Source organism: Mauremys mutica, chromosome 3 (assembly GCF_020497125.1).
Source record: "Mauremys mutica isolate MM-2020 ecotype Southern chromosome 3, ASM2049712v1, whole genome shotgun sequence".
NCBI classification, from domain to species: Eukaryota; Metazoa; Chordata; order Testudines; family Geoemydidae; genus Mauremys; species Mauremys mutica.
The window spans coordinates 66,025,329-66,037,536 of record NC_059074.1 but is presented as its reverse complement, the minus strand read 5'-3'; the positions used below and the strand labels follow the sequence as shown (position 1 = coordinate 66,037,536).

Here is a 12,208-nt window from a genome sequence, read left to right as displayed (position 1 = left end):
CTTAGCACTGAAAGGAACTGATCCGCACTCCGCACTCCGTCCCCACCATGCGCAACGCAAGTGAAGCGTGTGAACAGGCGAGAGGTGCCCGATCCCCAGGGCCTCGGTGTGGGGACGCAGCTGGTTCCGAACACGAGGCAGGGGAGCAGCCCGCCCAGGGCTGCCTCCGGGCCCCCGGGGTGACAGCAGCCGCCTGCCCACTACTCCGGGCCCGGCTCGGGTGCACACAGCGTCTCGGCGCCGCTTGGCTGCTGTGGGGCCCCCGCGGGGCTCCACCGACCCCGGGCGGAGCCGAGCGACACCGGGCAGCGCCCCCCAGCCCCGTACCTTGCTGCGCCCCCCAGCGGCCGCCCGCTGCTGGGAGCCGGAGGCGGGGAAGGCCGGCGCCGGGACGTTCAGCATCCTGCCCCGCTCCGCTCCGCGGCCGCCCGCCGCACGCACGCACCCCGGCGTCGCTCCCCGGCTCGGCCTGGCCGCGAGTGAACTGCGCAGGCGCGGGGGGCAGAGCCCGCCCAGCAGCCTGGGGAGCGACCCCGCCTCCTTCCAGAGCCGCGCGCGCCACCCTCGGCCGGGGCCGGGGCCGCGCAAAACAAACCCGCGAGCCGGCCGCAGAGAGGGGCCGGTGCTGCCGTTACTACTCCCCCCGCCCCTCCCCCGCCGCGCTGTGTCGTGGGGCACAACTTGCTTCCACGTGCCGCCCCGCTGCGGGTGCTGCGCTGCGGCCCGCACACCTACACCCCCTCCCTCCCGGCCATTGGATTGTGCCTTGATGCGCCTTTCACCCTGGCACTGGGCCTGCGTGCGCCGGTCCCCGGATACCTTTTTGTCGGGACACCACTGAGCCAGGTGGCCCCGCCCCCGGCTCTTGTAAAACAGCCCCCGGAATCGGCTCAAAGTGGCCAAGAGCTCCCTTGCACATCTCACTGGAATTTCCACCCCCGGAATGGTCTCCAAAGAGTATTTTGAGGGTTAATGCAGTACTTAATTCCACTACTTGCATCTGAAGAAGTGGGTATTCACCCACGAAAGCTCATGCTGCAAAACGTCTGTTAGTCTATAAGGTGCCACAGGATTCTTTGCTGCTTCTACAGAACCAGACTAACACGGCTACCCCTCTGATACTTGTCTTATAGAATACTCCTTTCGTACATGCTTAGATGAACAATACAGTTGTTAATGTTGAGGGATGAGGTATCATCATTGACATCTGAATTAGCATACACTGAAATCAATCGGGTAGTTCAGATCTCATATTTATTATTTCAGGTTCTCTTTCAAATTCAGGCAGTCACAGCCAGGTCACACGTTGAAGGTTTTGAAATGGAGAGAATGGACCAGTTGTGTAAAAAAAAAACAACAACCCACAACAAAAATTTTTTGAATCAAGTGTCTGATTCTGCTATCATTGCACTGTGTTGTACCTTACTCTGAGTAATTTCAGGGGGAATACTGACTGAGCACAGTACTACTCATGAGTGCAGGTGGCAGACTTGGACCCCAAGTGGTTATTTGACTATAAATTACATTAATTTACTGCTGTCTTCACATTTGCAGGCATGTATTACTGTATGTCAGGCCAAATTCTACTTCTAGCTGTAGCAGTGGAACCCTATTAGTCAATAAGAGCACAATTTTACTCCTTACTTCGTGCTGTCGTCTGGTTTACATGCATGATCAGTAACTATTTTTATACTATATCCAGCAATATAAGCCCATGTATCTGAGAGCATGATTCAGTGCTCAAGCCTAAATGCTGTCCCCAGTTTCATGGGTGTGACTGACAGCACAGTTTGGTTCCTCATGTTTACACTGAAAAAATGTTGTCTTTTTCTTTTAAACTGTCTGTTTCCATGCACATGTATGCACTTCATTTCATCAGTGAGTGTATGATCTGAAGTTATGTCTATACTACCCGCCAGATCGGTGGGCAGCAATCGATCCAGTGGGGATTGATTTATCTATTGCATCTAGGCTAGACGCGATAAATCAACTCCTCCAAGCACTCTCCCGTCAACTCCTGTACTCGAGTGCCGCAGGGGAGCGGCAGCAGTCGACTCACCGTGGTGAAGACACCACTGTAAGCCGCTCTAAGTACATCAACTTCAGCTACGAATATTTGTTCCAGATTAATTACTTGATATACTTCACTTAAGCTATAAAGAAAACTTTTCATTATGGAGCCACTGTACTGGGCCTGTTTTTCCACACAGTCGCACCATTTTTACACTAGTGAAGTCAATAGAGTCACATCATCATAAAACTGGTGTAAAGGAAAGAATAATCAGGCAACTTGTTTTAAAATTGCAATTTGGGAATTGTTAGTTATGGGCTACGAAGTATAGGAGTTAGAACTCTAATATATTAAATGTGTCAGGCTTCATGAGAATAATAAATTATTCAGCTGTTTTAAGAAATTCAAATTTGTACCTTTTCTCCCCTAAAAGCAAAAACAATCCTTAGACTAGAAAAGGCAGACAAATGTACTATAGCATGTACAAAATATTTCAGTTTTATTACCAATAACTTACATTCAAATAAATTATCTTTAAAAATACTATGATACATTTTTACATCAAGTTTAAATTAAAAAGTTTTAGAGGTGGTATTAGCACTCCATATAGTTAGCAATCAGATTCTATTCCCGAATCTTGCTCCAGTTCAGCATTATCATCTTCACTATCTGAGTCTTCATAAAAGGAAATTGTGGCTTGAACGGGGAAGTTTTTCAGAAGTGCTTCAGCTTCTCGATATAAGTAATCATAGCACCTTGACTTGGGCCAAAATAGCCTGAAAAAAATATACAATGTTGTGTATCTATTATTGTTAGAGATTATCCTTTGTGTTTCTTGTCTGTCAGCCTCCGGGGACAGGAAAGTCTTCTGTGTTTCTAACAGACACCAACTCTTCCCCCCAACCTACACAAGTATCACTTTCTGAGTCAGCACTAGAAAAGGTTTCTCTTTTATCTGAAGATCTGATAGGTATTTTGAAATTTAAAATTTGTCAAAAATACAGATCCAATAGAAGCCTCAAATATACTACCGTACAAAATGTAGCATCAAAAACTAACCTGAATCCTGAGATCCACTTCTGTAACTCAGCCTCCATGCTACCTAATTAACTGAAGTTCTGCAATGTGATCCAAAGGAATTATGTGGATTGCTTTGTTACTAAGCGCTATATTCTCCTCTCACACCAGTGAGAATCAGGATCAACTTTACTGAAATTATTGGTGTTACAAAAGGTGTAAATCTGTTGTAAGAAGAGAATCAGGCCCATGGATTTTACCATAAAACTCAATAGTTTTAATCTAAAAGAAAAAAATTACTAGGTCTGATTTTCCTCTCATACCAGGTTTACACTTGTGTGACTTCACCAACTACAGAGATCCTGATTTACACCAGAGTATATCACATGTGTTTGCAAAGATGGAGAAAAAGGGAATCATATAATTTAAATATCAGTTGAGAGTTATATTGGTTTGCTTTGTATATGGTATATTATTTACAGTGCATTATTATGCATGTACAGTATGTGGACAGTTTTTAATTTTTGAAAATAACAAAGTTTATAAACATTTACAAGAAAACAGAGTTGAAAGAAAGCATTCAGAGCAAGAGTAATTTCTCAGGATGAAACTAAAACCTATAGTTTCTTCCCACTTGTGGACTACATGCAACTCATATCTGGTACGTCTAGTTTTTCAAACTGATCTCCCATATTGTGCCCACAGATTATAAACACCAATGATAACAATTAGACTTTTTTCTACCTTATTGGCAGGGACATCCAACTAATATGATTTACACTATCAGCTAATCATAACAACAAATTGTAAGCAAAAATGGGAGGTGAATTTAAAAGGCAAAGAAATGAGACAAGTTTCGAAAGATAAATGGACACTAACCACTTTGTCACCAGCACCATTTAATATATTTCCCTGTGCAATGATTCATAACACTGGTTACATATCATCCATAAACAGCAACAAATTAAAGATATAAGAGGAGGTTTATTTACTTATTCAAAAGTACTTTCTAAGTCAGTTGTAAATAAATTATACTAGGCTACATCTTGCATCTGAACATCATATCTTTTTCACTCAAATAGTATCACATTTCCTGTTCGCTTTTAGTGTGTAAAGCCACAATCCTGCAGAGACTCTCACACATGCTTGCATGCAAGTAGTCCCACTGAGGTCAATATAATTACTCAAGTATGTACAGAATCAGGGCCTAAGTTTGTGAGCACTTTGTGTCCTACCTAAAATATTAATTTGTGCAATTTCATGCCACCTTCCTAAATCACCTGGATACTATAATGACTAGCTCTCATTACATGCAACAGATCGATCCCCTACAGCTTCAGCTATAGTAATCTTCTTTACTTCCTGACCTGAGCTGTTAGTGGTGTGTGCTATCAAACAGCTGTCAAGTTCCACCTTGCGGATGGGTGAGGAGAGTTCTGTTTGAAAAGTGTAAAATGCCTTTGGACCCTCTGGAATAAAAGCAGCTTTATAAATGCAAGATATTATTACTATGATAGTTTTTAACATTTATTTTGGTAGGCCACAATCCAGCAAAGCACTTAAGCACCTGCATACCTTTAAACATGTGAGTACTTTCATTGATATCAATAGGACTACTCACACTGTTTAAAAGTAAGCAGGTACTTAAGTGCTTTGCTGGACAGGGGCTATAATGTACAACACATTTCTGGAAAAGGTTGCTGTACTCTTTGCTCAACTGGTTTCTATCTGATGTACATACATACATCCAGTGTACATACAACCACAAATACATTTGGTGATATGGGTGGAGACTAAAGGCCATAAAATCTGCTTCATAATTATGACAGCTGTAAAACTAATTATCAGGAGGGTTACTAGAGAGCCTGTTATTCCTTGAATAGGAACTTACCTAACTGGATGTGTATATTGGGTAAGTTTTCCTGAGGCTTCTGTCATCCCATATGGACTATACAGCTAGGAATTAAAAAAAGACACAATTTACTCCACAGGTGTTAAATATAACCTGGCAAACTGTACAGGTTAATTTGCTACAGTATTCAATATTCTTGGTTTATTAAACTACACATTGCCATTTAACCTCAGAAATGCCCTTCACTACGGCTGCACAGGTTATTTTCCAACCAGACCTTGTTTGGGAGATTGATAGTTTGTTGCTTTGGGGTTTTTTATTTTTTTTTTTAAGTCACAGACCTGCAGGGTACCCTGAACGTGTCAGATGGAAGAAAACCTGCTTGGTCCTCTCCATCTCTCTGCCAGGACAGTATTATTGGCAGATTTGAGACACTTACCACACTTTGATTTCTTCTCAGCTGTCTCTCTGCATCTCTTTGGGTAGGGATCCAAGGCCTCCAGAATTCCCCGGCCCTGCAGAATCAAGGAAACATCCTGTTAAATAGAGATGAATACTCACCTAACCCTAGACTGGCTACTCAGTTTCCACAGCGCGATGGGTGGAAGAGGCATGGGGAAACCAGGCTCTGATCACAAGTGCAATTGATCTGCTGGAACTGGAAGGAAGGCGCCGTAGGTTCGCTGAGCTGGAGGAAGTGGGGATACCCGTGTTGTCCTTTGGAGCATCTCCGGGAGCTAAACCCCTGAAGTGAAGGGCAGCAGCAGATGTATGCGCTCTCCATGCTTCGCCGCTACAGCACGGGATCCGGACGAGGGAGTGGTGCTGCTTTGCCGATGATGATCCTGAAGTAGATCAGTTCTCCCGCTAGCCCGAGGCTGAGGGGCTTTTATAGTCCTCGGCTAATGACTATTTAGGAGTCCACCCCCTCCCTTTCATTTGTTAGTCAGATAAACAAAAAGGCTACGCGTGAAGGCGCATCAGGGTAAACAAGGAGCGTGGACGCGTGCAAGTCCCAAATGGCCCAGGGAGAGATTTGGCAAGTCAGTGTTAATCACACTTGAACAGACACGGCTGCTGTCATGAAAAAAAAAAACAACACGCTTCTGGGCTGTGAAATGGCGAGTGTGGGAAAGACTAAGTGATTCTCCCAGTTTCGTGTACTTTTTGCAATAAGGGTTGGTGTCGACAGGCACTGAAGCACTATCCTAGCTGCTACCACTGAGGGGAATAAAATACCTACCACTTCTGGGGCAAAAATACATTTCTGCTTGACTAGGAGCTTTACTTACTGCTCAGGATCTAGTCCATGCTGCCTCAGCAGAAATAAAGGAACATAAAATGAAAAAGGAGGCCTTTACAATTGTATTTATTTATTCCCTTAATAAGAAAACATACTTAGAAATTATGTCAAATGCTATCTCTTCTACAAGTCTCTGATATATAAAATATTTCAACCGTCATGATTTGATTTACTTTATGTATTAATTTATTTTTATTAACAGCTATCCCTTTCAAAGCAGCTCTCACATGCAAACTTCCAGCATGCAATCTTATCTAGCCACAGTGTAGCTTTGTAAAATATACTTTTTTTAAATTGCATTTTGACCATTTCAAGGGCAGTACACAGTGCTGAGAGGCAGACAAAGGAACTTCACATAGTGATGGTGGAGAAAGTGAAATGTCCAGTGAGAATGGCTTTGCATTGTGGTACAATCCTACTGCACTTCACCTATTATTAGTGAATATTTACCTTCTTAACCAAGGGAAAGAAAATATTTTGCACTTTATATATTCCCCTATCGGATATCAATAATTCTTTTAATTTATGGGAGTTTCTTAAATTATAGGGTATATCCCGCCCAACCACCATCCCCAAAGCACTGCAAGCATCCAGACCATTGATTCACTCTCTTTCATATGGCAATGATGCTTTATTCCAATGCACAGCTACAAATATCTTTGAAAAATGTAACAGCACATGGTACTAAGTGGCCGGACTTTCAAACTACAATCCACATAATTTCCCTGCTTCACAGGGTGCATTCAATACTGTGTCTGTGTGTTACGAGTTCAGATGCTGCAACCAATGAGCATAACAGAAGAGCCAGTAAATAATAACACTTTTGTGGGATTCAAACAGCAGGAACTCACAGTTCCTCGTAGGTCTGGGAGTACATGCTGCAACAGCAGCTTTGCCACCCTTTGGAAGGGTATAGCATGCATCCCTTTCAATACTGGGTCAGGCCCGCTGACTGGAGCACCCAGCCCCCCCAAATAATGGAATATACTCAATGACACAACCAAGAGGCATGTCTGCACCCTTTGGGGGAGACTATTGGCTTTCTGGTGCTAGTTACAAGCAATGTTCTGCCCAGGGGCAGATGTGGACAGAAATTTCCTTGTGCGTTTTCCACTGTATCGTGGGCACAATGTAGTTCACACTATTTAATTCACAGCAGCATGTATAAAATGTCCATATTGTTAGCTCTGTGGTAAGTGTAGTCAAATTAGTCAATGTTTGTTAGGTCTGTAACTTTTTTTTCCAGAGCTCCAAGTCAGAAATGTGGATACAGACTTAATATCTTTCTGCTATTTAACCAGTGAGAGAAGAAAGCAAAGCTCTTACAATGAAAGAGAAATAATTATCTAATCTATGCGTTTTGTGCATTTGTGATGTGCTCTGCGCAGATCACCTTCATGTATTGGATCACTAGGTGTACACCATCTATAGCCTGGTGCTGTTCATTGGCTTTTAAGAGGGGTATGAGTGTAGCAAATTTTGAAGCAAAGGATGCTCTCAGCATAAAAAATGACACAATGGACCATACATAGGTTCCAAGGCCAGAAGGGACCACTGTGATTGTCTGACCTTCTGAATAACACTGGCTATATAATTTTCCAATTTCACTAAGGATAAGAAGTCAAACATTTAAAGTGTAAGATTCCCATAGTAACTCTGCTACGCTGCAACATATGTAGTTATTTGAATTTTTTCCCCTCCTATAGTGGATGAAGTTGAAGTGGTTAAAATACATGGCATTCACCCAAGAGTTCTAAAGGAACTCAAATGTGAAATTGCAAAACTACTAACTGTGATATGTAACTTATCATTTAAATCAGCTTCTCTACCAGATGACTGGAGGATAGCTAATGTGACATAATCAAATTTTTAAAAAGACTCCGGCGGCAATCCTGGCAATTACAGGCCAGTAAGACTAACCCGAGTGTCAGGCAAGCTGGTTGAAACTCTAGTAAAGAACAGAATTATCAGACACATAGCTGAACATGATTTGTTGTGGAAAAGTCAACGTGGTTTTTGTAAAAGGAAATCCTGCCTCACCAATCTGCTAGAATTCTTTGAGGGAGTCAACATGCACGTGGATAACGGGGATCCAGTGGATATAGTGTACTTATATTTTCAGAAAGCCTTTGACAAGGTCCATCACTAAAGGCTCTTAAGCAAAGTAAGCTGTTCTGGGATAACAGGGAAGGTTCTCTCACAGATCAGTAACTGGTTACAAGATAGGAAACAAAGGGTAGGAATAAATGGTCAGTTTTCAGAATGGAAAGAGGTAAATAGTGGTGTCCCACAAGGGTCTGTTCTGGGACCAGTCCTGTTCAACATATTCATAAATGATCTGGAAAAAGGGGTAAACAGTGAGGTGGTAAAATTTGCAGATGATACAAAACTACTCAAGATAGTTAAATCCAAAGCAGACTGCAAAGAGCTACAAAGAGATTTCACAAAACTGGGTGACGGAGCAACAAAATGGCAGATGAAATTCAGTGTTGATAAATGCAAAGTAATGCACATGGAAAACATAATCCCAACTACACATATAAAATGATGGGGTCTAAATTAGCTGTTAGCACTCAAAAAAGAGATTTTGGAATCATTGCGGATGTTTCTCTGAAAATATCCACTCAATGTGCAGCATCAGTCAAAAAAGCTAACAGAATGTTGGAAAGTAATAGACAGCAAGACAGAAAATATCATATTGCCTCTATATAAATCCAGGGTACACCCACATCTTGAATACTGCATGCAGATGTGGTCACCCCATCTCAAAAAATGTATTCAAATTGGAAAAGGTACAGAAAAAGGCAACAAAAATGATTAGGGGTAAGGAACAGCTTCCATATGAGGAGCGATTAGTGAGACTGGGACTTTTCAGTTTGGAAAAGAGATGACTGAGGTGGGATATGATAGAGGTCTATAAAATCATGACTGGTGTGGAGAAAGTAAATAAAGAAGTGTTATTTACTTCTTCTCATAACACAAGAACTTGGGGTCACCAAATGAAATTAATAGGTAGCAAGTTTAAAACAACTAAACAAAAGGAAGTATTTCTTCACAGAATGCACTGTCAACCTGTGGAACTCTTTGCCAGAGGATGTTGTGAAGGCCAAGACTATAAGAGGGTTCAAAAAAGAACTAGATACATTCACGGAAGATAGGTCCATCAGTGGTTATTAGCCAGAATGGGCAGGGATGGGGCCCCAGCCTCTGTTTGCCAGATGCTGGGAATGGGAGAAAGGGGATGGATCACTTGATGATTACCTGTTCTGTTCATTCCCTCTGAAGCACCTGACATGGGCTACTGTCGGAAGACAGGATACTGGACTAGGTGGACCTTTGGTCTGACCCACTATGGCTGTTCTTATGTTCTTAAAACTAAACTAGACAAAGTGCTCCTACTACATTGTAATAGATACCTATCCTGTATCCTCAAGCAAAGGACTGGATAAGATGAGGGCATAAAGCAGTCCATGCAGTTATCTGAGTGTGTGATCATAAGCCAAGTTCTCTCTCTTATTTCTCTGTTACAAATTGTCAAGCATGGAACAACCTATAGTTAGTGCATAAAATCAGATGCCTGAAGACTGTCTGACGGTAGAATACATTTTTGCATGACTGAAGTGAGAACCAGTTTTTGTAGCTCACACTTAAGTTCTGAGAACTTCATCAACACAAGCCTTGGAACAGAATAAAAAGATGGGCACCAGGTTATCTGTAGAAGAAAAATAGAAAAGAGTCAAAACAGCAGAGATGAACTGCCACAGCATTATTTATTTTGTAATTTACCAAGGTGAGCCACCTTAACTACAGAGAGGTTGAAGAGAGGATGCACAGTTCAAATAAAAAAAAATAAAGTTCTGTTCCTTTGCTAGTGACCCTTAGTTGCCCCAGAGTTTAGAGGTCCTTTTAATAGCTATCCTGTATGAGAAAAACTCTTGAGAAAAGAGTGACTTATCACTTATAAAGCAAACTGAAACACAGAGGTGTTGAAGAGATTAGGAGAAAATAATGACTAGCAGCTGTTGTTGCCACTGTGTGCTTACATGCTACATGACTATTCATAGCCTTGTAGTTTTGCAATGAAGTCCCATTTATTAAGAGAACGTTATGTTTGCAATACTTTACTATGACTGATCTAGTGGCAAGAAGGTTCTACCTAAATTGGAGTATGACTGGGCATTGTTAAACAAAGTATGGAAGAATAACTTCATTTCCTGTCATACGCCCCTTTGCTTCCCTCATTTATGTAGCACAGAAGGAAGCAAAGGAATGTTAGCTAGCAATGCATACATAGGACAATGTCTTGTCTATGCTAGACACTAACCCACATTAAAACCATGCTACAATCATTTAAGAAATAGTGGTCAAGTATGATTAATAAAACGATACATAAATAACCTTTTGTAAATTTGGTGGGAGCTAGTACAGTTCTGACTGCAGTGTGAAGAGAATCTTTGTGATTGAGGCTGTCACTCATTAATTCTTGCTTAATGAATTTAACACAGTTTTTCTCTTTGTATGCCTCAGATACTAGTTCTGTGTCAGATATTCGTAGCTCAGCTTTTTAAAAATACACAATATGAATATTGGACCAGATGTTGCTCTCAATTACACTTATGTAACTCCAGGGTAAGTCTTATAGAGTAATTCTAATTGTCATGATCTAATACATTCTGCTTTAAAAACAGAAAGGAACAGAAACTAACAAATGAGGCTTTTCTACTTTTTTCATAAATAACAACAAAACATACTCAGGGATTATATTAAATGTCACATCTTCCAAAAGTCTCTAATACAGAATATGTCAGCATTAAGGATTTATTTATTATTAGCAGCTATCCCATTCAAAGCAGCTGCACATGTGAACCTACAGGATTCAGTCTTATTCAACCACAGTGCAATTTTTGTAAAAAAAACTGTTAAAATTTAATTTAAAAAAATGTCAAGGGCAGTATAAGTCACTCAATAGAGTTTCTCTGGATTCACACCAATACAACTGAGAACACAATTTAGCTCTGCATATCAAGCAGATATTTATCAGGAACAAAGGGTAATTCACTCACTGAAATTGATTTGGAGTACTTGTATACCTTTTAGCAGTTCAACACCCAGTAATGTAATATACTTTTAATAGGACGACGAGCAAACACAGAGGCCTGGGCATATGAGTGTGCTATTACAAACAAGGAACGTGTTCCCAAATGGCTCAGAGCAAGATCTGACAACACAGTGCTAATCACACTTGGACATGGGAATAGCTGGACTGAAAACATTCAGCTGGCTTCATAGAAGCCTCTCTGTGAACAGCAATGGATACCTCTTGGTTATTAATAAAACATAAAGCATTATGTAAAGTATTCTGTACCAATTTACATGTGAAACGTATGGGCCTGGTCCTACAGATCTTATTTATATAGTCAGAGTCAGTGGTACTGGAACAATTTTTATAGTGGGAGTGCTGAAGGTAGAAACCATGTGTTTGGGTTGTTATTACTACTTCAAGTCAGGGGGTGCGGCAGCACCACTAGTTCCATCACTATGGTCAGAGATCTATATAAATTTAGAAATGAAGGATCAGGTCCATTGTAATTAGCTTGTCACTTTTCTATTGGCTGAGACTGTGTCAGCAGGGAAAATCCTGATAACAGGGGAAAACACTTTCTTAGTAATTGGTAGTTTATAGCCCAGTTCCTTCTTCATGTTGCCAGTTTTGATAAAATTTTACAGACATATTTTGAAAGTTAGGTGTCTGACAAATTTATGCATGCAGCTATCCAATGTGTGTACACAGATAAGGCATTTATTTACCCATACAGCCAGTTAGGTGGTTAGTCATGACTCATGAGTGCATATAAGTTCTTGATTCATTTGCGCATCTGGGATTTGCATGTACAAATGAGGTGCATATAAATGTATGTATGCAATTACACATGCCTGACTGAAAATCTGGTACTGTCTTTAAAGTACATAGCATCAGATTTTATTTTTTTATTTGCAGATATAGAAATAAATGCAGTTTTCCTAT

General features: G+C 41.2%; 2 protein-coding genes across 3 annotated transcripts in view; both read right to left on the bottom strand.

The window, feature by feature from the left end:
* LOC123367549 (cytochrome b5 reductase 4) overlaps nt 1-462 on the bottom strand; it is a 79,108-nt gene extending 78,646 nt beyond the window's left edge. For both annotated transcript variants that reach the window (XM_045011863.1, XM_045011864.1), the window contains exon 1: nt 328-462. In XM_045011863.1, coding sequence (XP_044867798.1) covers nt 328-402 — 75 coding nt within the window. In that variant the 5' untranslated portion in view covers nt 403-462. The remainder of the gene's footprint in view (nt 1-327) is intronic.
* Nucleotides 463-2,316: 1,854 nt separating this feature from the next.
* On the bottom strand, nt 2,317-5,802 carry RIPPLY2 (ripply transcriptional repressor 2). The gene is made up of 4 exons (XM_045011854.1): nt 5,588-5,802; nt 5,320-5,395; nt 4,920-4,984; nt 2,317-2,787 (listed from the first exon to the last, which is right to left on the bottom strand). The coding sequence occupies exons 1-4, from the start codon at nt 5,662-5,664 to the stop codon at nt 2,622-2,624; spliced, it is 384 nt and encodes a 127-aa protein (XP_044867789.1). The 5' UTR covers nt 5,665-5,802; the 3' UTR covers nt 2,317-2,621.
* Nucleotides 5,803-12,208: the final 6,406 nt, after the last annotated feature.